The sequence below is a fragment of the Limulus polyphemus genome, unplaced genomic scaffold (genome assembly GCF_000517525.1).
Source record: "Limulus polyphemus unplaced genomic scaffold, Limulus_polyphemus-2.1.2 Scaffold2039, whole genome shotgun sequence".
NCBI classification, from domain to species: domain Eukaryota; kingdom Metazoa; phylum Arthropoda; class Merostomata; order Xiphosura; family Limulidae; genus Limulus; species Limulus polyphemus.
This window is the reverse complement of record NW_013667649.1, coordinates 77,008-103,185: the sequence shown is the minus strand read 5'-3', so window position 1 is coordinate 103,185 and position 26,178 is coordinate 77,008. Positions and strand designations below refer to the sequence as shown.

The window sequence follows — 26,178 nt, the reverse complement described above, 5'->3', positions numbered from 1 at the left end:
ATGAAGACCTCATGTGTGTAAGATATAATAATAATCTAGGGTATGTTGCTAACTTCATGAAGACCTCATGTGTAAGATATAATAATAATCTAGAGTATGTTGCTAACTTCATGAAGACCTCATGTGTGTAAGATATAATAATAATCTAGGGTATGTTGCTAACTTCATGAAGACCTCATGTGTAAGATATAATAATAATCTAGGGTATGTTGCTAACTTCATGAAGACCTCGTGTGTAAGATATAATAATAATCTAGGGTATGTTGCTAACTTCATGAAGACCTCATGTGTGTAAGATATAATAATAATCTAGGGTATGTTGCTAACTTCATGAAGACCTCATGTGTAAGATATAATAATAATCTAGGGTATGTTGCTAACTTCATGAAGTCCTCATGTGTAAGATACAATACAAAATTTTAAACCAGAACAATCATGGATACCAGAATTTTATGGCTTGTCTAAACAACATAAGTAAGTCTTAATTATGTTTAAGGTCTATTGTTTATGATTTCTGGATCACCCACAAAACACCTGTCATGTTTAATCAAGAAATGTATGAGTTCTCTTAACTCTATGACCTATTCACCCACTTAGTATTGAGATGTCCATCTTTGATGTAAATTTATTGTGTAGTTCAGTACTGATGAGGAAGATATCAAGGTTAATTTTTTAGGCTATCATCTGATACATTGAAGCAGTCTTTAGATGTGTCTTAGGAAATTCTTATCACTAACAAAATCAAAGTAACGTTATTCAACTGGCTCCACAAGGCTAATCTTTATCCAGAGGTCTGGTAAAAGTGACATATTTTTGATACTTTGAGTCAAGTATGGAAAACTTATTTTAATTTAACAGGCAGGCATCTCAGTATTTATACCCAGCAATAAAATACAATCTGAAGGTCTCAGAAATCACCCACAATCTTTCTTTTCATAATATTTTGATAGCTTTCAGGGTGGACTTATCCATACTTCCTTCCACACACACACACACCACACACACACACAAGAAATAATCACAAGAAACCTACGATTTTACATTACTGATCATACCATCCTCATACAGTTTGATAAGGATTATTATGGATCAGTCATACAGTATTCAGAGAGAATATTCTGATAACCTACACAGAAAAACCAATAATGAGATAATTTTAAGTCTATGTGGAGTGACACATCATTTTATTTATATCAAAAATAAATATGCAAATTACTTTGTATAATATTACAGTATTTCTTTATACTCGTTACATAAATGTATCTTTTTGTTTTTCAAAATGTGATCAAATTCTTAAAGGTAATTGATCTTCATGACTTACCACCTGAAAGTGGACTGGAGTGGTGTAATCTGGTGCCAGACCAGACCTGTCGAGTTTTGGTAGCAGGTGGAGATGGCACTGTTGGCTGGGTTCTTAATGCTATCCAGAAATTGAAGCTTTTTGTAAGTACATTGAACATTCTATAAACATTTTTACTAAAAAAAACTGCTAGCTTGTAAATTCACAGAATGTTTGCTGAATAAAAAACAAGGTTAGGCAATTTAATATTTTAGTAATAGGGGTTGCAGTATATGTAACTTCTTAGGCTTTTCATGCTCAAATCTATCAAACTAATGTAAAAAACAATGTTACAAAGCATCCTACCATGAGGGCAAACTTGCACACATTAAAATAAAAAACTTCAGAGTTGAAGTCTTTCAATAAAAAAGTATAATTTATTTAGTTTCATATAAGTATAAAAAAATTAGTGTTTGTGAATTTTCTGAAGTTATATGGCACTTGTAGTCTCCAGGAGAAAATCTAAAACAGCACTTATTTGACCATGTAAGTTCAATAGTAATATAATTTTATCAGTTTCAGCCAATCACTGTTTCTCAACCTTGGTTGCCATGGTATGATGTTATTGCCTATATCTCAGCTTTGAGAAGCTATAGGCTAGTGATCTAAGCATGTAACAAAAACTTTTTGTCCTTTTCAACTGTATAAGCAGTATAGCTTCCACTTCATTTTAAAAATACATAGAGATTGGAATAAACTAATAAAACATTAGTTACAAAACATACATACCTCCGCTGACACTTATAGCTACTTCTCGATCTTCATCTTTGCGATATAAACATCGTGTTTGCTTGCTCCAGTCTTTATACCTCACTTGACTGCCCTCAGGAATATCTAATTTGTAAAACTTTACATCGGCCCTCACATGCCCACTATACAGGTACTGTATATAAGCACTGTATGTTGACAGTACAATCACTTTTTCTCGACAAAGTGCTAACGCTAGGAGTTATGTTTTGTGGTTAACATTTTTTTTTGAAGCATTTTGACAATAGCCTGGTGTTTGTTTGTTTTCCCATTGCTACTATTTAGTTGATTTATAATATATAGATAAAAAAATGTGAGTATGAATTCCTGTGTAATGGTTTCTGGCACAGGGGTTAACCATTCCTCCTTTGTTGTCTGGTGGTAGTCAACATGGAGTCCTTCATGGAGCCTGGGGATTTTCCCCAGGTGTTCAGAGTTGGCTTTTTATCTTGAACCTGAATTTACTGGGGAGAATTTAGACACTGTTTTCTGCTCCTTCTTTCACTAGAGCTGCCTCTAATGAGGACTCATCTGATTGGCCACCTTCTGTCTCTTTTTCTGCAGTTAATTATGCGAGTTTATAAAGCTTTGGGGATTCACCACCTTGCTTTTGAGTCTACCCTAACTCTTTGTCAGATTTGGGGGGGAAGGGTGGTTATTTAGTTCTTCCTCTAATATTGCTGTGTATGCTGGGATGTTTGAAATGCAATTATGAGAGAGTATTGCTATGCCTTGCTCCACTTGTTTATCAGAACAACATGCCATGGCTTATCATCATCTGGCTGTACTATATTTGGACACTCAACAATTGGATTTGTTGTTGGATCTATGGGGTTCCAGGTCAGAACCTGTTATCCCTCTTACCAGATCTCCATTTTTGTGAATTCATTTAACTCTTATTACTGTATTGTGATACTCCTCTACGTGATTTCCAGGAGGCGCCCTTTTTTTGGCATACTAGTTTGCTGGAGTCCCTGAAACTTTCGAAGCTTGATTTTATATGGAACGTTTGCAATATTCTTTATCGTTATTGGCTGCTCGCCTCTTTTATACTCCAATGGGTACTTCTGGAGGATCGATAATTCTCATCTCACAGCCCCCACCTTTGACACCTCATCCTATTGGTTTACAGGATCGGTTCCGTCCCTATGCTCTGGGAACTTCAGAAGGTCGGGATGGCACCAGTGGCATTAGTGTCTACCCTTTCAGAAGGTCGATCCCGTTCATCCAGGATTCTATTCTCATCTTTTTCTGGTGACCTAGATCACCAGAGATTGGCATCTTATCATCAATCTGTCTCGACTCAATCTCTTCTTACAGCCTCCTCATTTCACCATGGAATCTTTTCTTCAACTTCAGTGGCACTTCACACCAGATCTTTGGATGAACAAGTTTGATGTTACAGACGCCTACTTTCACATCCTCATAGCAGAGTCTTCTCGTCAGTTTCCAAGCTCTCCTGTTTGGGCTTCCTTCAGCACCATATGTTTTCTGACGAGTAATACGACCTTTGAGCAGTATGTTCATTTCATGGGTCTGTGCACACATTACTGTTTGGAAGATTGACTTCTTTTGGCACCAGCCTGTCACCTTACCACAGTACATCCACAGAATCTCCTTTCTGAAGCCAGAAGGGTGTACTTCATATCAGGTTGGAAAAATTCATCCTCTCAACAACTCCATAAATGGTCCATCTTTGGGTGTTTTTCAATGCACTTTGAGTCTAGCTCAATCTTCTCTTCTCAGACTTCACGCAAGGGAAGGGATTGTCTGGCATTTGCTTATGTCACTTTCTCCCACTGCATGGATGGTTCTGTCTGTTTCGGAGATTTGGGCTTCCCTTGACTGATCATCAGATGGCTGATTTCCATAACAATAAGCTGTGGCATGATTGATACGATTTTATGACGGGTTTTACCTTATAATATCATTTCATTGTCCTATACAATGTTAGGTATATGAATGTGTGTAAAATGTTCATAATTTCACATTAGCAATTTATATATATTATCAGAACAAAAAATATATCTATTGTGTATCTAAGTGCACAATTCCAAACTTTTTAAAAATCAGACCATGTAAGTTTTGTATAAATGTCATCTAGAATAATCTTACATCATCAAGCTATAACATAACAGTACATAACATCATCCAGCTATAACATAACAGTACATAACATCATCAAGCCATAACATAATGGTACATAATATCATCCAGCTATAACATAACAGTACATAACATCATCAAGCCATAACATAACGGTACATAATATCATCCAGCTATAACATAACAGTATATAACATCATCAAGCCATAACATAACGGTACATAATATCATCAAGCTATAACATAACAGTACATAACATCACCAACAGTAGCTACTATTCATGTTTTCTGTAGAAATTAATAAAACAGTATTTTAACAAGTTAAGGACACACAAGTATGCATAAACTTTTTTTATGATTTCTGAATTTAAGCTCATCTTTGTAGAAAGTCATGTCTTTCTCTTAACAGCTTTAAACTCATTGATGGTTTCTTTCTACTCTTGAGAGCTTTAAAAGTAACAAAAGCCTATTTGCTGTGATATCAATTTGCATCTGAGAGTCAGTTGATCCAACAAGTTTTGATAGAGAAATAAATTGACTACTATCACTAATACTAATATCAAGATGTTGTTATAAATTATTTTTGTTTCACATATTCTGCAACACTTATACCATCTAATTGAAGCATTTAAGAAATACAATGCTTCAAACCTACTTTTTTAATGTGCACAAAATTTGTCTGTTAACAGTTGATATGATCATTTCATGTTTACATCTGCTCATCACACTAATTATGTTTCTCATTTGAAACTCGTGTTACTTATCTTTTGAATTTTCTACTGTTTTCCTTTTACATTTGTTTATTTGTTTTCATAAGCTTAAGCAAAACAAGAGAAAAAAACACTTTTCTTCTCAAAATCACTCAACAACTTAACAAAAAGAAATTATCCACAAATACATTATAGTTTGTATGAACATATTTATGTAGAATTAGGTCTAAAACAACTCAATGACTCAAATTGAATTCACCTTTTTATTTATTTATTTATTATTATTAATAATACTTTGAATCTTCAGGTACCTTAAATTTTAAGATTAGTTCACAACAAAACAAGAAACAGTAATTCAACTTTCATTTGATTACTGTGTACATGTTTATGTATGACATAAACCCCTCTTCAAGATAAATATTTACAATATTTGTTTTATTATATACAAAGACTGTCCTTAGTTCATCCATAAAGTCTGCTCCAACATTTGCAGTCTCTTTGATAGCTTCAATGTGGAACCTGTAGTTCTGAAGGTACAATGCCTCCCTCATTCACCTTTTTATTTATTTATTTATTATTATTAATAATACTTTAAATCTTCAGGTACCTTAAATCCTAGAATTAGTTCACAACAAAACAAGAAACAGTATTTCAACCTTCATTTGATTACTGTGTACATGTTTATATATGACACATTCCTTTGAATTTAATAATATAGTCATCTGCTTACTGTACACAAAATACAAAATCACACCCCTAAAAAATATGATTGGAAACTAAAAGTGACTAGTGGGTGGAGACAACAGAAGAAAAGTAAACCAAAAAGTTGGCATGTCTAAAACTAAAAAAAAATGAAACTGATCAAAAACATTTTGGGCATTATCCACATATACAAATGTAAAACTATGGCAAAAATATAGTTAAAAAGGAAAAATGAAAGGATTCTTAACTTAGTTTCTTTTGAGGGGTGAGAGAATGTAGTGACAAATAAAATCAGAAACAGAAGAAATATCAAAGAAGTTGATGATATAACTTTGAAAGATGGTACTAAGAATCAAGTAGTTAACACAGTAGAAGATGTGATGTATTAAATCCAAGTGTGATGCTAGCTTTGAAAAAATAGATCCAAGCTTTCTCTGTATAATTTTAAGGTGTACTTGGGGGGGGAGAGCAACTGAAGTACTGGAAATAGTTATTAATATGTTACACAACCAGTTATAAGTTTGTTTGTTTCTGTAAATGCATAAACACGTTTCTGTAAATTACTATTGTTAGTAGTAGCATTTATTAATTTTGGTTTGATACTAAATAAAGGTTTTCTGTGACTCCTTTGCCTTGTTTCAGTATGATAGCTGGAATGTTATATGCACTGACCTGTTACACAAATGGTTAATATTGGTACCCAAAATTAAGCATATACTTGTACATAATTGCATATTTCCTTTTTGTTTCTTTTTTAGCCCCAACCCCAGGTGTGTATCTTGCCACTAGGAACTGGAAACGACCTATCCAGAGTATTGGGTTGGGGAGATGGTTACAGTGGAAACATTGATGTGAAGAACATCCTTGATCAGATAGCTTCTTCTACTTGTGTTAAATTAGACAGGTTTGTTTAATATAGTCAGTTAGGGAAAATTGATAGTAAAACATATAATAATCCTTACATTAATTAGGTTCATGGAGAATCCTCTAATGTGAAACTACATATAAGATTGTTACAAAAATATATCATTTAAAATTTGTTAAATTTCTGACATGTCACAAAATATGTTTTGAAAGGAAATAGTTGTAATGTGGCAGTAACTTGGTAAGTTAAGGCTAACTTTTTTTACTCAATAAAATTTCTTTGGCTGATTTAAACAGGCTTCATCCACCTGTTTGGCACTTATTTGAAAAAAAAGTATTTCTTCACTATGCTAATGTGGGTCTTTCTCATAGCTACAAGTGATGAAACAAGAAAATACATTTAATTAAAACTTGCTTTTATGGTTATATTTTGCAGTTGATGCAGATAGAAAGAATTTGAAATTACAAAAAAATGCTGAATTTGTTTTTAAGAAATACAGTGTTAGATTGAATTACAGATTTAGTCCCTTTTGATAATTTATCATAATCAAATAATTGGTTTCAAGAAAAAAATACTATCAATCATCTACATTTCTGGACAGAATATTGACTGTAATTTTTGGGTAATTTCAGAAGGTGACAGAGTTTTTTTTTAAGTACAAATATCATCTCTCTGCTTGATGATAAAGTAATTTTATTATTCATTTTTGACCACTTATAGATGGAAAGTCAAATTATCTTCAGAAAGACATCTAGGAATTCCCATACCATCAAGGGTAAGTTTTTCTTCTTTCTGAAACTGGTTCACTAAAGTCAAATAAAATATATATATATATATTTTTTACAAGTTATGCCTGATAATATATTAATGGCCGTATGTCTAAGATCCAATTTCTGATGGTAACAAAGAGGAAGTTTTATAGTTTATAGTATATAGCCATCTATAAATAATAAAGCTATAAACTTATTGTTACTTTCATGAACACTATTGGTTAGAATGTGTAATATTTTTAATTTCATTTTTATTATTGTAGCTTTTTTCTAAAACATATCTTCAAGAAACTGATTTCTACAGTGTGCTTAACTTCTTGTCAGAAACTATAGAGCTTAATATGTGTATTTAGGATTAACCTAAATATAAACTGGCTGAACCTTGTAAGATATTATTGGGATTATGGTCAAATTTATTATTAACAGCAAGGGTACTCAACAGTTGAAGCAATACATTCTAATCAGTATAAATAAAAATGTTATAAAAGTATTTTTAATAAGCTGTACTCATTACCAGGTTGAATTTTAGTTGTGTTTTTTAAGTAGGTAGCTTGATTTGATCAGAAGTTAATATTGATAAAAGTAATAAAAGATTTCCATCACATTCTTCTTGGTAGTCTATTGTGAATTTTATATTTACTTTTACAGTTGTGTAGGCTACCTTTGAATTATATTAATATATTTTTTGAAAGAAAAAATTACTTATGATTGATGAGTGTTCTTTTGAAGCAGTTCGTATGTTTAATATTATGAGTCAGTAATTTTTATACAATGTTTATGTTTGATGTTATGACTCTGAAAATGGAATTGAAACCAGTACAGTTAAGTTCATAATTATTTGGAAACAAAACATTATTGCATAATTGTTTGCTTTACTTCTTTATTTACTGTTCTATGTTTCAAGAAAAATATGTTTAAGAACTTATTTCTGAATACCAATAATTTATATATATATCATGTATAATAATTGAAATGTGACTGTATTTTACAAAATACTAGGCTACTAAAACATAGCCAAGACAGGTCACTTTGTAAAGACTAAAGGTCAGTTTTATATTATTGGATATGGTAACATGAGAGCATGTGCCACGTCATGGTAACTTCTGTATTGTTAGCCAGGGACAGCTGAAATATCAATATAATAATAATAATAATAGATATGTATATATAAATGTATAATGTTATGAGATTTAAGCTATTTAGTCTAAACATTTATGTTTTCATGTTATAAATTGTTGTCATTCTAGAATGAAAGAGGCATAATTTATATTTATTTCCTTTTTTTTTTGGTGGTTTGAGATCAGTCAAATCTACTAAATCCGTACAGAGATTCATTTCTGAAAATAACATAAAATATAAAGTTTTTTTTCTTAAGAAATGTGTGATAACTATCTGGACATTACATAGATTTAACATGTGAAATTTGAAAATTTTCTGATGCATAAAAATATTTTTAATCTTAAAATGAAAATTACTTTGCATATTGGATAGGCAACATGTGAAAAAAAAAGAAGGAATGAAAAAAACGTTGCTTTACAAATCTTAAGACTTAATACAAAAATTTGATACTTTGCATATGAAAGAATTGTAGTGTTTATTGATAATCTGCCAAATTTCACTAAAATACATTTACTAATTTAAAAGTTATAGTATAAAAACTATAACAAACAGAAAATGGTTGTGAGGTCGGTCCCAGGAACCGAGCTCGTGCTAAAAGAGTTAATACTTTCTTTTTTTCAAGGGCCCATTCTTCATACCTTCATTACATGGATCCCACTCTATGGCAAGTGGTGCCTGATCAGGTATTTTTTAATTACCTTTTTTTGTCATCTTTTCAAAATAGGGTTTCTTGATCACCCATTGCACTGTTGACGTTCCTCCAGGCTCTCCAATGTATTCTAAGCTCCCCTTTTCTTCTAGTGGAGTGTAGGAGTCCTTACCACTTACCAGTTCCAAGCTGCTGGAGTGGTCGACCATGGAGGCACCATGCTGGATGGGTCCCACATAAGATGGCTATAACCACTCAGTTCAGAGTAGGGCAGTGGTGTTCTGCCAGTGTAGATGACGTAACATCCTCTGAATTGCGATTAACAATACAACAAAGTGAGATGTCAAAATGTAGTTCACGCCTTCAATTGGGAGCCCTCATCCTACCTACGCATGGATATCAATGCCCCACAGGCTGGTTTTGGTTTTTGAGTGAACCAATCAACATAAGTCCTCATACAGGGTTAAGGTTGTCTATCTTCCTCCCTTAATTTCCTTCTTCTGTGTTGTGGGTCACAGAAGGGATACATGGGATTATTCCGGTTCTATCCTTGGCTCTCCTTTGTTCTCTCTTCTTACATGGATTTTATTGCTCTTTTGATGGTCCCAACCTGTTTCCTGGTTGCGGGAGTTGATTGCATGCAATAGACTTCCTTTTGATACTAGTTGTCAAATTCCCGGATCTATAGCTCAGAGCTAATCATGAGTAATCGGAGTGGTTCTCAATTCCCCAGTTCTTGGGTTTGAGGTGAAGACAGTATGATGTCAGTACCCAGTGAAGAGGTTTTGGATGTAGTTGACTTGCCAAGTATGGTATGCTGCACCCTAACAACTCTACACCATGGGACACATCCTCATTTGCCCACTTTTCTTATTGTGGGATTGAGTTACTATATCTTTCTCTGACTAGGATCACTTTTCTACCACATTCTTTCCCAATCGGATGTGCTCCTCACATTTTCCACCATAATTTCTTGCACATTCCACATATGGGCGAAGAGTATACCTGAATCAGAAGTGGTGTGGTTCCCGTCTATGTATCTTCAGATCTGGCTCTCACATCTACAGAGGTATCATTTGGACACTTTCGGGGGGTTACATTTGTTCTTCCCTCGCACCAGTCCCTCCTCCTAATCAATGTGGGATTCTAGTTAATCTTGTGAGTGGATGGAAGTACCGTATCAGAAGATATAATTTTCTTATACTGAAAATGTATTTCCGATAGGTACTTCCCTTCATTCACACTTCCCACCCTTCCTCCCCACTCACTTCCGGTGCTTCCGTCATCTGCCAAACTTCAAATGATAGTTCAGTAGAGGCGCATATAGGTTGTCACATGCATCACATGAGTGTACTATTCTTCTATTGGTATGATGGTTTGCATGAAACACACGTTGGAATCATTTGACTCCAGTAGGGGGGTGCGGAAGGCTTGTGGCATGCGTAATAAGAAAAGTTCGCATATGGAGGGCAGCAATGATGACCCTCTCTTGCACTCTCTGTAGTCAGAGATTGAGGAGATTAATGGGTTATAGGGCAATGAGAGTACCATACAACACTAGTATAATAGCTTCAATTGATGAGAAGGAAGATGATGGCAGTGAACATATGACCATCCATAAGAAGTCAAATGAGGAAATGCCAGTGTAGAGCAGTACAACTGCTATAATGGTTGACCAGGATGCCAACATTGGCCTAATTGTTATGACCAGGATTAATTGATTGATAAGCAGTTAATATAGTCAGTTGCATGATAAATCAGTGTCTGTAAATAAGTTAAATTCCCTGCTTTCTGAACTATTGAGTGGTGTCTCGCAGTAGAAAGGTTTATAGCTTCTTGACTATAGTTTAGATAGGATGTAAGTTGGTGAGGGAACCAATGACTGAAATATTTTACCCATCAGTACAGTCTTTAAGTAACAGATCCTTTAAGTGTGTCATCATCATCATGAGTTGCATAGTATTTTCAACACCAGCACAATCTTTAAGCAACAACCTTCTTTAGTTTGTTGTCATTATCATGAGTTGCATGGTATTTTCAACACCAGCACAATCTTTTAGCAACAACCTCCTTTAGTTTGTTGTCATCATCATGAGTTGCATGGTATTTTAAATGCCAATCACAGTCTTTCACCAACAAGTTCTTTTACTTTGTTGTCATCATTATGAGTTGCATGGTATTTTCAACACCAGCACAATCTTTTAGCAACAACCTCCTTTAGTTTGTTGTCATCATCATGAGTTGCATGGTATTTTAAATGCCAATCACAGTCTTTCACCAACAAATTCTTTTACTTTGTTGTCATCATTATGAGTTGCATGGTATTTTCAACACCAGTGCAGTCTTTAAGAAACAAATCTCTTTAGTATGGTATCATCATCATGAATTGCCTGATATTGAGAAATAATATCACTGTTAACCCTATTGCCATTGGTATCTTTTACTGCGCATGACACAAGGTTTTAGTGTCTTATATTCAAAATTTTACTGTTAACCCTATTGCCATTGGTATCTTTTACTGTGCATGACACAAGGTTTTAGTGTCTTATATTCAAAATTTTATTAAACCACTTTTTGTTTATGTATACCAATCTATCAAATTTAGGAGGTTTAGGGATTACACAAAGGAAATTTGAGATGAGGAAAAATATTTTTAATTTTAACAAAAATTACTTTGCACACAGATAATTCAAAACAAATACTCAGTATATTTATGGGCAGATCTTTGTTTTATTTTATTAAGAATACTTCACTAAAAATGTGATTTTTATATATGAAAGACTGCTGAATTTTGTGACGATATACACACTATATTGAAAGTTAGAAGTATTAAATCTATAAAGACTAAACAAGTACAAAGAGGTCGTGTGGTCAGTCAAATTGATGAGCCCATTTTGAGAGAATTAAATGATGTGTCAATACTGCTTTTTGTCCAGTAATATTTTTAATCTTTGACCTCTTCAATATACAAATTAGTATAGCCTTCAGATAGTGTGCAAAATAATTAATAAAAGTAAGAAATCAAGCTAATGGGTATACACAGTATTTATTATCTGTGTAATCAATCATACAATTACACATTTTGATAGCTTTTCTCCAGTTGGCTCAAGCGACATGTTCATCTTGTCATCCAGTAAGAACCTGTCAAAATACTACTTGTACATCTTAAACGAAACCTTCCATTTTATTGCAATCAATATGCAGATACCTAGTTCACGATGTACTTATGCTTGTGAATATGTTTCTAAGATAAACTGGATGATATTTGTGTCAGCAAGAAAAATTACTTAGTTAATTTGATTGACCATGCAACCTCTTTATACTCATTTAAATTATTTATAGATTTTTTTCTTTTCTTTCTTTCATTCGTTTATCCTAAGTAGCTTTAAGCTCGTAACAGTATACATCTATATATTATTAAATTTATTGTTTTATTGCCCTTTGAACCATGTCTAACTACTATCCGTGCCATTATAAATTGTAAATCACTCAGGAAATGTGCAGTTCACGTTACACTATCGAATTACATTACCCACAAGCTGCTTGTGTGCAGGCCTCATGAAATATTTTTTATTACATTAGTAATAATATTTATTTTGCCTAATCTAAACTAACCTAAAAAGATCCTTATTTTTACATCTTATTTACTTTTATAATAATAAGTAAAGAATAAATATGAAAAACAAGAAATAAAGTACTTATCCAATCTTCGTTTTCTTGCTGTTGATTGTTGATGAAACATAACCCTAGTTTTTTATACTAATAGTAGTAATGCACTAAATAATTTTTATTAAATTAATTTAATTTACCCTAACTATCAAAATTTTTCTGACTTTCTAACCGTGAGACAATAGCCATTACAAATTCATCCAAGCTAGTCATTAACTTTCCCATTGGAATGATGCTTGTACTCCATTCAGAATACAAAGTTATACAATACGTCATTTGATAAATGAAAGCCTTGACTTTCTATTGGTTATAGGTAATATATAATTATACGTAAGAGAGAACTATTAACAAAGCCTGAAAGAGAGGATGTAACAGGTAGGTGTGGCAGGAAGGGTGTGATTTTCTATTTGATACCTCTATAACCAAAGAAAATTGAAGGCTATAAAAATTATGGTTTGTCTGAACAATGACAATATTATAGGGAGCAATTTACATTTTATTTTGTTCATTTTGAAGGGGTGGTGGATAAAATAGAGAAGTTGCCTAGAGAAAATGTGTTACATGTGTAACAATAGGGGAAGTTCAGGATTTCTTTAAATATTTCCATATAGAATTAAGAACTTAAGACTTGAATACTATTCAAATATGGATTGTTAACTAAGTGTTTATGCCATATTAATTGGTATAACATAAACAGAAAGTAGTATAATAAAATGTTGAATATAAGACACTAAAACCTTGTGTCATGTGCTGTAAAGGATACCTGGGACAAAAGTATTAAGGCATGTATTCAGCAGAGATTGTTCTCTATGGTTAATATTTTGATGATTTGGACTGTAATGTTAAATCTACTTCTTCATTGTATAACAAATAACATCACAAACTGAGAAGTACAGCTGCAGTAGCATTAGCTCTAATTAGGTCAGCTAAGTCTGTAGGTAATGAATGTTATTTAATAAATATACATACCTAGGTGTGGGAAATGGATATTTTTATTGATACACTATCTGTTTTTCTCTTTCATCTTGAAAGAGTGTTACAGGCAATGTGTCTTTTTTGTTATAATTAGTTGTAGTTCTGATACGTCTGATAAAATCCCCTATAATTGTCCTTCTTATGAAGATTGTTATAACTCAAAACTATGGTCCTCATATATTCATGATATGATTTTTTTCATCTAATATGAACAAAGTATATATCATATTACAAACCATGTCATAAGAATGTGAAGATTAACTATAGGGATTATAGAGTAGAAAGAACTGTATAAGTAATGTTTGCATTAAACAGTTTCCCACATGTATAGAAGTATAAAGCTGTTTGGATAACAATGTCTATCACTTACATAGCTAAGCTGATAGAGCTTGAAGCTGCAGTTTCTAATTGTTCATGTTATGGCACATATGTTTATTATCTAGTACGAGCTCATTGTTTCATATTACAATTTATGACACAAACTAGAGGACTGATATAAAAATTGTCTAATAAAATATATGAACAGTTTTTAAAATCCATAAAAACTTGGAATAATATCTTCAGAATTATATACTCTGTTGCATGTTGATTTAAATGTTTTGATCTCTTAGTTTATATAAGTAGTGCTCTCGTTCTTTCTTTAGTGGATTTTGTCGATTCTTTAACTATTTACATTCACATAGGTTGATGTTTCTAAAGTTCCACTGAATCAATATATCAAAAAGAATGCAGTCCATTAAAGTTCTCACACTTACTGTGTCTATTGAAAGAAAAAAGAGGCAACATTTCAGCTTACATACTGAGCCCTTCTTCAGATTTTGATAGTTCTTGTACATTTCCATTACCTTTATCATTAGGTAGAAACAAAACTTCCTTTTGAGAACATTCTGTATCTAGATTTCAGTGTAGGGCAGGACTGAATAATGGATTTAAGAATGGCTACAGTCCACTTTACAATAGAGTTCACATATTCTTTGTGTTGTAAACTCTGAAAAGCAGATGGGCTAACTGTAAAAATGTCATATGTTACTATAGGTTTCTCTTGGAAGATCTGTTAAGAAGAAGGTTTGAAATACATTTTCTACCATTATGTACTTGTATTTTAGAAGTAAAAATGTTTGTTTATCGAAATTGGCATTTGAAATGCTCTGCTTGAACAGGACTGTGATTTTTTTTTTCTTTTCATGCATAGGAAATCCTAATGAACAACTATGCTTCTGTGGGAGTTGATGCATTAGTGACTTTAAATTTTCATAAGACGAGAGAATCAAAGTTTTATTTGTATAGTAGCAGATTGCTGAACAAGGTGAGTTGCAACTAAATTCCATTGCTTGTTGAAATGTTGTTGGTGTTTATTAATATAGGTGTTTTTCCATATATAAAGTTAGCAGTTATGTAAGTATAAAAAACTGATCAACATCCTAACAAACCAAGCAGCAGCAGTATTTTGATCAATATAAACTGTGTGTACAAAATGTTATAGCAAATTGCCTTTAATCCTGTGTGTATGGGTGAGGTCAAAATGCACATTTCATGACCATTTATAATTTTATTATCATTGTTTGTCAACATGTAGTTTATGTTTCAAATTTTAATATTATATGAGTTTTAATTTCTTAATTTAAAAAATACATATTTAATTTTCAGTCTTCTCTGTGTCATATGATGCCTCTGCTCTGAATTCTCCTTTTGATTTTCTTTCTTCCCTTATATGGGTTTCAGAATGTCCACCAGAAACACCAACTAAAGATACTGGCAGGCCAGAAATTAAAATAAGACCTTCCCACCTTTACTTTTTGAGATATCAATAAATTTGTTAAACCCACCACAGAATCTCCTCCAACTCTTCATGCTTTTGGAAGTACTTTTACTCTTGCATATTTGTATGTGGTAAATGTTTAAAAGCTATTTTGTAAACTATCTGATTATAATGACTTTATGTTATTTTATTTTGGTAAAAGTACCATTTCCCAAGTAGATTTTATTGTGTGTAAACTGAAGTCAGTGCTGCCAATAAGTAATGACATTTTTCAACCTATTCATAGGTTAGTTAGAAAGCCAGGTAGATTATAGTAGTTTTGGGGCATTCTGTTTTACTGTTTGAATTATTTTGTATTTTAAAATGTGTATTTGAAAACTACATAATCATTTTTGGACAACTAACGAAGTGTGAAAAAGTAGTCTTAGCAGAGTATGCTAATGACCAAAAGTACACACTCGAGTTCTTTTAGGCCCATAAGAAATGGTAATGGTAAATGTCTGGTGTTTATATATGTTTTTTTTTTGTTTATTGGAGTATATTTTTAATTAGAGTAACTAAAAATGTAAAAATTAAAAACTTACTAAGTTATATAAGAAAATTTAAATGAAAAATAACTTTTCAATACTTCTTGAGAAACCCATGAAGATGTAATTAGACATTGTGTGATGTAGTTTGACACTTTGTTTACTCTAAAGTTTCTGCACTCCTGCTGGGTGATTTATTCCTTTTTGCAGTAGTTATACATGGTTCAAAGAGAAATAAAACAAGAAAATTGAATTAAAACAACTGGAAAAATTATGAGGCATAAAAAACTCTTATTATAAATATTTGTAATTGGCTGCTTCAATCTGCAGTTATTTTAGTCAAAAGAAAAGGTATTATCATTCTAATTTGAAAATCACCTTGCACTCAGACTAGTCAGAGTGAATCATTAAATTCACAAACAAATCTTTATTAAATATTTTATTTTCTTGTAATGTTTATTAAAAGCTTACCAAATTTCATGAAGATATACATTTTAATTCAGATTTATAGTAAACATTAATTTTTCAATACCGCCTCATTCCTATTGACTGATACTATGCATATAGGGTTGATAAATATAAAGCAAACTAAATTCTTATATAAGCTTATCAAGCATGATTAGATTGTGATGAATGCTTATTAAAACAGATATGATTTATTTGTAATCCTAGAATAAAAGGGTGAGTTTACTTCTAGACTCAATTTTATAACAAACAAACTTCATAAAATATATATATGTTTTTATTTCTATATATTAAAGACATAGATTATCATATTCTCTTTGAAACTAATTAAACAAGGCATTTTCATTGCTTTTTTAGTTCAGAAAAAAGTAAGATGCTTACTGTGAATTTGTCATTTTTTAAAATAACCATAGTGAAATTTTAAATTGATACTGTATCTGTGTTTGAATTTTTCCTCTTTGGTTATCTTTCAGTTTCTGTATTTAAGCTATGGAACCAAAGATATATTGGAAAGGGAGTGTAAAAACTTGCACCAAAAGTTGGAACTACAGTTAGATGGGAAACCAGTTAATTTACCTGAGTTGGAAGCAATTGTCATCTTGAACATCCCCAGCTGGGGTGCTGGTGTACGACCATGGCAGATGGGAAGTAGAGCTTCAGAACTTCAGCCACTGAGGTAGTAGTAGTGCTTAAGATTGATAGTGTTAAATAATGATCAAATTCAAATTTAACTAGTTTAATGATAAATTCTTTGTTTACAAATTTCTCATGCTTACAGATTTAGTGGTAAAATCATCATTGCAGTAATTTTCTGTATATGTTTTCTATGCTTGTGAAGTTTGTGGTAAAGTCTTTATTACACTAATCTTTACACATATTTCTAATTCATGCAAGTTGAGTCATAAGAACCTTTATTATATTAACCTTTTGTGCTAATTTCCTCTACACATTATGAGTTTCTTACAATAACTTTTGGTGCATATTTATCATATGTGAAGATTTATTAGTAAAATATCTGTTATACTAGTTTTCTTTACAAGAGTATATTAACTTCAAAAGATATTTATTATAATCATAACTAATATTCAACGTTTATGATTTTAACTTTATACACAAGTGCCAAAATACTATAATTAGATATTTATTATGTCTGAGACTTAAATGTAAAATTTTTGTTGTACCAAATATATATATGTGTATATATATATGTATAAATTCAAAACTCTATTTAGAAAAACAAAAAGACCTTCGCATTTTCCAGTCGTTATCCAAAAGTCATAACAGAGATTGCCTGTGGTAATAGCACCCAAAAGCGTTGGGTATATTCCATCTATCAAACAAAATCCAAAAAGCAGATGAGAAACCAGTCAGCAGTCATGGAAAATTCATTAAGGGTACAGAGTTGAGTGTATACATTTTAATGAACAAAATCAAGCCCAAACAAAAGTCAAATAAGGACACTGCACAAAGCAAAAGAATCCCCAGGGCACAGTCACCTCCAAAACCCAGGGCATATTTATATCCTACATTACAGCTTGTGCCCTGGGGATCCTTTTGATTTGTGCAGCATCTTTATTTGACTTTTGTTTGGGCTTGTTTTTGTTCATTTGAAAGGTTTGGATTTGCTGTTTTTAATGCAGTCCTTCCTTCCTTCTGATTTTGTATTGCTTGACTGTTTGAGTATTGATTTTCTATGTATATATATGTTATGTTTGCAGATTTGATGATGGAATCCTTGAAGTGATTGGAATCTATTCATCTTTCCACATAGCGCAGCTTCAAGTTGGGTTGTCTGAGCCACTTAGATTAGGTAGAGCAAAGGAAATCAAGGTAGGAAATAAAATTTCTCTGTTTGTTCTGAATGTTACAGGTATTTTGTGGTTTAGCTGAAATTAAATTTATGGGATAGGGACTGGTCACAGTTTAACAATAGTGTATACCAGAAATATGCAGCCTGTGGGACTTGTACATCATGAAATTGAAGAAATTTAGAGGATGGAAATACAGAGGCTAGTTTTGCAAAATTAAATCATTTATTAACTTCCCTAATCAAAAGTACCAAACAAAATGTGAAGGTTATACAATTTACAAAAAAACAAAAAAAACAGTACAAGATGACATTAAGGTTACTCAGTTTTTGTAATACATGCTACTGAACTTTGATTACTACATAGCATCAAAAACATTTAACATTCTTAAATTATGTTTGAAAATTTACAAAGTAACTTACTCAAGAATTGAACCATTTTCCATAGTTTAACAGAAAGCATGTGGTTCAGTCTTGTACAGAAACTTAGGCAATAACTTCCTGAACTAGGAGGAGGCTATTTAACAATATGGTAAAAATCATTAAGCTCAGAAGATAAAAACATACTTATGAGTGCTTGCTCCATAAGGTTTATAAGCATATTTCTTGTTCCCAGTTCTTTAAATCTTGCAACTTGTATACTAGCTAAGACTAGTTCAGGATTTGGTTTTTATGAAGTTTTTGAGGTTATCCATCATGTGCAACTTTCATGTATTTCTATATTTTATATTAAGTTCTTTATCTCATGCACTTCTTGTGGTCTTTCTATGTCCATTGCAAGAAACATTATCATTTGATTCTTGGTCCCATCACATTCCAGTGATGATATTAGAACTTATGTTCATGTTCATAGCATTTTAATTTTCATGAGTTATCTACCTTTGAACAGAATTTAGAGGTTACAATAGTATTTGTTGTACAGGTGGAGTACATTTTATTCAAACAATTTTGTATGTGCAAATCTGCAAGTATCATGATAATCACAACTGATATAAAATTGGGGTGGAATAGCATGTATCAGAACTACATTTTGACATTGTTTACTACTGTGTAGGTAGCATGATGCCACCAAAATTGATTGCTTTTAGAGAGGGTATGTAATGGCCCTTTTCAAATCAATATGTTCATACACTTAGAACAGGGTAGTCTAACTACATGCCTGCAGGCTAAATGTGGCCTGCAAGTGCTCTACAAAAAAAATATATATTTTTTTGTTGGGGAAATTGTGTTAAGAAAGATGAGAAATCGTTTTGTATTAACAACAATCACAGAAAATATAAATAGTACTTTAAACAGCATTTCAGTATAATTTTGATAAGCCTTGTGTAACTGTTCTAAATTCTAAGAATAATTTATTAATGGACTATACAAAACCTATTCTCTCTACCAGATTAGTTTGCGGGTGATTGGGGTCTTCTACTGACTTCTACCTTGGACAGATTGCCTGCTTCTGTTCCTTCTGCAAAGAAACCTTGGTGAAGAGACTTTGTCTACCTGCTGTAGCCTTCTTTTTATTGTCACTTCCTGTTTGCAGGTGTCCCTGAGGCATTTGTATTGCAAATTGCTGTCACTGTTTGCTTTTTTTGTTGTTGTTGTTGACCTCTCAACCTTCTTTGGCTCTAGCAGCTGTATAGCCTCAAACCTTAGTTTCAGGGCCACTCCATTTGAACTGACCGACGCTAACATCGTTGGTATTAACCTCAGTGAGAGTGGGGGGTCAGTTAGAGTGAGGTTACAACTAGTGATGGACACCTGGTATTCCTTCGATGCAAATTCATGAGCACCTCGGGTTCTGGTATCGAGGTTGGTCTTTCGATTCAATTCTCCACCTCTATTATCCTCTCACTCTGTGGTATTTCCACCTCTACCTGACCAGTGTGGTGTGGATTTACGTTTCACGACTATCAGAGTTACTGATCACGGGGGTGGTAGTGACAGTTGATCCCATTTTTCTGGGATTTCATTCCTGTTTATTTATTGTGCCTGTGACAAGGGGAGATTCTCAGATGATCATCATTTTTTCTCATCACACCCCATTCTTTGTTTTCTCCCTGGTCCACAATGGAGTCTTTACTCACCCTACTTTGGCATTCTTCACCAGGTCTAGGGATGCCCAGATTTGTGGTTGCTGAGACATTTCTCCACATTCTCATAGTAAATTTATCTTGCCTTCAGCTATGTTTTGTATACAGGGATTAGGTTCTGTAGTTCAGGGATTTAGCCTTTGGTCTAGCATCAACACCATATGTCTTCTGTTGGGTTGTACAAGTTTTCACTATGTTTTATGCCAGGCTTAGCCACCTTCAGGCTATGGAATGGGCAGTCAGGCCCTTTCTTACAGGGTTGTGGGCTTCCCTCAAATTTCTTGGGATGAGGACACATGCTATCCCTTCAGTGGTCCCATTGTAACTAATGGATCTGGAACTTCAATCCACAGGATTTTCCAGTCTCTTTCGTCAGGAGCAACAGCTTAGTTTTTGAGTGGTGATTGGTTTGAATCACTTCTATCGTTAGCATGTGTGTGTGTGTGCATGTGCATTAATGTATCTGTAAATTTGTGTGTATATATGTATGTGTGGGTGTATATCTCTCTCTCTATATATATAGTGAGTGTGGGTGAATATAAATGTATACTACCCCTCTGTCTATAGTTTCTCTTCACGGATACTTCATTTCAGGGATGTGGTGTGTATCTTCAAGGTCAGGAATTCCAGGGTATATGAATGGAGGATGAATCTTCATTCTGCATCAGTAATTTAGGACTTTTTGCTGTCCAACAGGCAATAGTGCAAGGTCTAGATCTTTTGCATGGGAATATCCTCATGACACGTTTCATCAATTTTACTGGTCTCTTAATTCTGTTTCTTTCTCTATGGGACCTATTACACTCATGTCAGCCTCCTGGCTTGCCATTTTCCTGATGTGATGGATTTCATAGCAGATTGTCAGTCTCAATTCTCACTTTCTCCTGAACAAATGGATTGTCCATTGTGCAGTTTTTGATAGATTTGTTCTCACTATCGGCCTTCATTGATGGCTTTTGCCACTCATTGACACTCATCTACAAGCTTTGGAGTCTCCGCTATCTCATCCTCAGGTTTGGGTGGTAAATGCAATCAGTCCTGCTTGGATGGGAATACACATCTAATGCCTTTCCCTCACTTCCTCTGTTACTCAGAGTTCTGGTGATATTTTGCACCTCTACTTGCAAGATGTTGGTAGCCTAGATTGTCCGGCCTAGCCATGATTTCCTCTTCTACAGTTTCTTCATGTGAGTCCACCTCTGCATCTTCCTCTTTGGCTATCTTTATTGAGGCAGCCTCAACCCAACATTCTACACCAAGACTTTTCCCAGCTCATTGGGGTTTAACATCTACAGTTGCCTAGGGTGTGCCTCACAAGGAGTTTGCACCCACTTTACCAAACGTGTTCACCATATCTTGTTTTGACCTGTTTTTTCCTTGGGTTTAGCTTTGTCTTCTGTCATTTAGTTCAGACAACTATTTCATTTCCTTTTAGTTATCCTCAATATCTGAAGGTTTTGAACTTCCTAGTGCTATCCAGCCTTCTTTCCAACTGGCTTTTTCCATTACTTAATCGAAAAATTAAGGTGGTACTACATGCCTTGTCTCGACAACCATTTGAACCTTTAGCCTCATGTACCATGTATCATCTCTCCCTTAATGGGTATTTTGTTTTTGCTGACATGCTGATGTCATTGACTGGACTTGTTTATATGTTTGTAAGACTCTTTATCTCTCCCTTTAGGTCCTTCTGTACCTTGATAGATTATTTCTTTCTAAGTCTCTGGCCACCAGGGAAGGGGATACATCCCTCTCCACAATTCTTTTGCCAACTATTTCTCACCTCTACAATCAATCATATACTGATCACTTGTTTTGTCCTATCAGGCCCACAGGTGTTATGAGGCTCAATTTCACTCATTTCGTGGTGATAGTTCTCTGTATTTATTCTCACTTGGTTTATCCCCACTTCCTTGGAGGTGGTTTTGCACATATCCAGGTTGCATATTCTGGATTTTACAAGGGAGGAATCTTCTGAGACTTACATCTCACCAGCTTCAGCACATTTATGTCTTTTCCTGCCAGTTCTTTGCTTCAATGGGGGACATTTTATGGACCTGTATGTGGACTTCTTCTAATGCTTTTCTCTCACATTCTTTATCTGATCTGGGGGTATTCCACTACCCCCCCCCCCCATGGCTGTTTTAACAACATCTGCTAGATTAATCCGGAGGAGGGAATAATCTTGTATTTCTTTTTCAGGGTCCCTTACATCTTGCTTTCACTTGATCCCACTATGTGGTGAGTGTTGCCAAGACAGGTGTGCTTTTATCAATCCAATTCCACACTAGCAACCCATTTGAATATAATTCTGGTTGCAACAGGCTCTGTACAAATGAGTTGTTCCATAAGATCATCTAGGTGCTTTTGCAGATGGTATTACCATATTATCATGGACCACTACTCCAGGACTATCATAAGTAGAACTAAAGGGGATTCTGCCTGTCCCTGCCAATCATCAGATTGAATAAATTGGTGTTGGTTTGCTTTTAAAAATTTAGGGAACTTGGTTCACCTTTTGCACAATTTCCAGAGCATTGTTATTTAGAACTCTCCAATGTGCATTATCACCCAAATTCTACTAGTGGAGCTACAGAGTCCTTACCACATCCAGTTTCCAGTTGCTGGGGTGGTGGACAGAGGCTTTTCCTCCAAAGTGTTTGAGTGTGTTCCTCCACTCTCTGAGAAGAGGGCAAAGCTTGGGGTCCTCCAACCCAGGTCCCTGGATGTCTTTTCCAGATGTCAGTAGGAGTGGTGCTGGCTTACGTGGGAGCCTACTTGTAATACTGGTTCAGATTTGATCCTATGCTATCTGGTTGGGGTGTACTTGGCTCTTCTTATGAACAGTGTCGGGTTGTATGTTGTTCATGGATGGAAGTCCACTATCTCCTCATTATTCAAACACGAAGTGGTCCCATCCTAGGTCCTTGGTTGAACACAGTGTTCCATGTCCTCTCCCTAATTTTGGGGGCAAGTGGAATGCTCCTTGCCCACTTGGTTGGAGAGTGAGGATGAATGTTCATAATTCCAGACCAAATGAATTCTGTTCTTTTGGTTAAGTTTAGTATATATAATCCCATCATTCCATGCCTGGGGTGTTGGCTTTTGGACTTCTTCAGGTGGAAAAGAAAGTTTGTCCACTTCATCATAATTCCGGTGGTTTGGAACACAGCAGCCTATGGCTACAGGTTGGGATCCGATCAAATGTATATCTATATATCATATTGTGATCCAATTGCCCTAGCCACCAACGTGGGATATAGGGATCATGACCCCTTAATTCTAATCCCAAATTGTGGAACCTCAGTTATCTGGTTGGGGCTGGCTTATAATAATTACTCATGTACTGTTCCACTCTTAATACCAATATTAAGTTCTAGGTGAAGAGCATACCTGTTCTTAATGTAGTGCGGTTTCTCCAAAATGTGGAATATATCTGCTGTGAAATCCACAAATTCTAAAAATGCTCTGACATATTTTACAGTTTAGACACTAGGTAATTTATGTATTTTTCTGAATTTTTTGTGTCTTGTTTTACACCATCTACAATAAGCACAAAACTTAAATCATCACTTCCTTATTTTAATTCAACAAACATGTCTTATTTGTTTAAGTATTCCTCGAAACCTGTGATTCAAAAAACATTACACCATTTAATTAAAAACAGGGAGAGATTTAAAAAACTGTATCAGTTTTTCTCTTAAATGTAGAAGGGACATTACAGTGGTATTTCTCTCAAGGTTGTAAAGAGGCATTTTTTGTCTTTTTTCCTATATTTTAATTTGTCAATAACCACTTTGTTAGTGATGAAAAAAATTTACTTTGACCTAGCTTTTTCAAGATTTCTTGAATATTCTGCAACTTTAATACATTCTTGACCTTGATCTATTATTGTGTTCTGTATTCTTAAGCTTTTAATATGTTTGAATTTTGACATAGTCTCTATACACTTTCCCAATGGTTAAATATATATATGTATAATGATATAATAGGATAGAAGAATACAGATATCTGTAAACATATTTATAGTTGCAAGTATGAAGATGTTTACTGTGTACTTAATTTATCCTCTTCTAAATAATACAATTTTAATATTTCATCTGTTGATTAACTAATGAAATGTTATTGATTAATGGGGGCCATCAATTAGCAAATACCTTTAATCAGTCATTTCTATTGATATGTAAAGCACTTTCTGTTCAATGTATGCAAATTGATTACATATTTTGTCATCTAATTGAAACTGATTACTACTATGCTTTACTGTTTATATAATTTTGATTTACAGCTGTAACTTCTAAATACATGTGCAATATACATATATTACTAAACAGTTTGGTTCATATAAATTTTTTTCATACAATAATTCAGATTATTTTATGAATACAAGTGTTTTGACAGAGGTCATTCACAAACACAAATTTATATTTGTAAGAGATTGAGGATTATTCAATACAAACTGAATAAAACTACTTTTTAAGGAATTAAAATTTATCAACCAAATGCTCTGTTAACTCTACAACTAGGTGAATTAGTATGACTTTCTAAAGTTTCAGTGTCATGTCTAGCCTCTGATTAAGGTACAGGCTAGTTTAAAAAACATGCTTGACTATTAAAATTAAGTTGAAACTGATTTTTGTGACATTACTTTTTATGTTAGAGTAAGAGCTTTGGAATGCATGCTAAATATTTTATTTAAAAATGACAGAATAATGTGATTAAGTGGTTTTTCTAAGGTTGTATTTTAAACAATAAATTGGTAAAATGTTTGAAGAGTAACCTTATAAAGCAAAAATTAATTACGTTTTAGTCATTCTAGTGCAGCTTCAAATCCAATATTGAGAAATAAATTAAAATGTGGCTTCATCATCTTGAATTATGTTCCTTCAAACTTTTTCTAAAAAGGGTGTTAAATAACATATGTAAAGTTTACTTTCTAGCTCATTAGATACTGTGAAGACAAGCACCTGAAGATTAGTGCCATTTCAGTTGTATATATGTATGTGTATGTATGTACATATATATATATATATACATATACACACATAGAGAAAAAGCTATTTTTGTTATTATATTTTATTTTATAGTCTGTTCAAATTAATATCATTTATCTGTAGATTTTTATATTTTTTCTTAATATATATATATAATTGTGGATTTTTTTATTCTTCAAGTTAACTATAAAACCTTACAAACTATGCAGAGACATTTTAATTATATTCTTTTTCTTCAGCTTAGTCTACATGAAAAGGTTCCAATGCAGGTTGATGGAGAACCATGGGAACAACATCCAGCAGATATCACTGTTACCTACAATGGTCAGGTTACCATGCTTTCAAACTTTAAAAACTGATTACCAGCTACACTGATCACTAAGCTTGGTTTGTGAATAAATTTGCTAAGAACGCTGCAATTCTAAAGATTTAGTCCAACCAAAGTAAAATGTTTACCCAGAAAAATTCACTATGGGTACATGTATCTTAACCCAAGTAAAATCCTTCAGAAACGTACTCCTTTTTTGTGATGAATTCTTGGTTAGCCTAAATCTAAAATCATTTTAGGTGAGCTAATGCCTTTTTTTTTCAGGATTTGATTCAGTTTTTTTGGAAAGTATTTCTAAAAGTTTCCTTCAATATAACTCAAACAAGTGGATACCTTTAAGAATAAGAATTGTTCATGGGTGTTAATCTTACCTGAATGGTATTGTTGTGGTAGGAAATGTCAGGCTTTTGTTGTTTAACACACATAGGGTAGAGTATAATTTTCAAGCATTTTCTGAAATATCATTTCAAAAAGTTACTAAATTTAGTGGCACTTGTACTGAATACAAGTATATATGATGTACAAACTTAACATATGTTTTTTTATATTGTATAGTTTGTATGT

The 26,178-nt window shown here is 33.3% G+C and overlaps 1 protein-coding gene across 1 annotated transcript in view; it reads left to right on the top strand.

Annotated features, from left to right (window-relative positions):
* LOC106465750 (diacylglycerol kinase epsilon-like) overlaps positions 1-26,172 on the top strand; it is a 63,268-nt gene extending 37,096 nt beyond the window's left edge. The window contains exons 5-11 of the mRNA XM_022393677.1: positions 1,300-1,443; positions 6,362-6,507; positions 7,189-7,243; positions 14,843-14,956; positions 16,875-17,077; positions 18,120-18,231; positions 25,526-26,172. Of these exons, the coding sequence (XP_022249385.1) occupies positions 1,300-1,443; positions 6,362-6,507; positions 7,189-7,243; positions 14,843-14,956; positions 16,875-17,077; positions 18,120-18,231; positions 25,526-25,645 (894 nt within the window). The 3' untranslated portion in view covers positions 25,646-26,172. The remainder of the gene's footprint in view (positions 1-1,299; positions 1,444-6,361; positions 6,508-7,188; positions 7,244-14,842; positions 14,957-16,874; positions 17,078-18,119; positions 18,232-25,525) is intronic.
* The last annotated feature ends 6 nt before the right edge of the window (positions 26,173-26,178 follow it).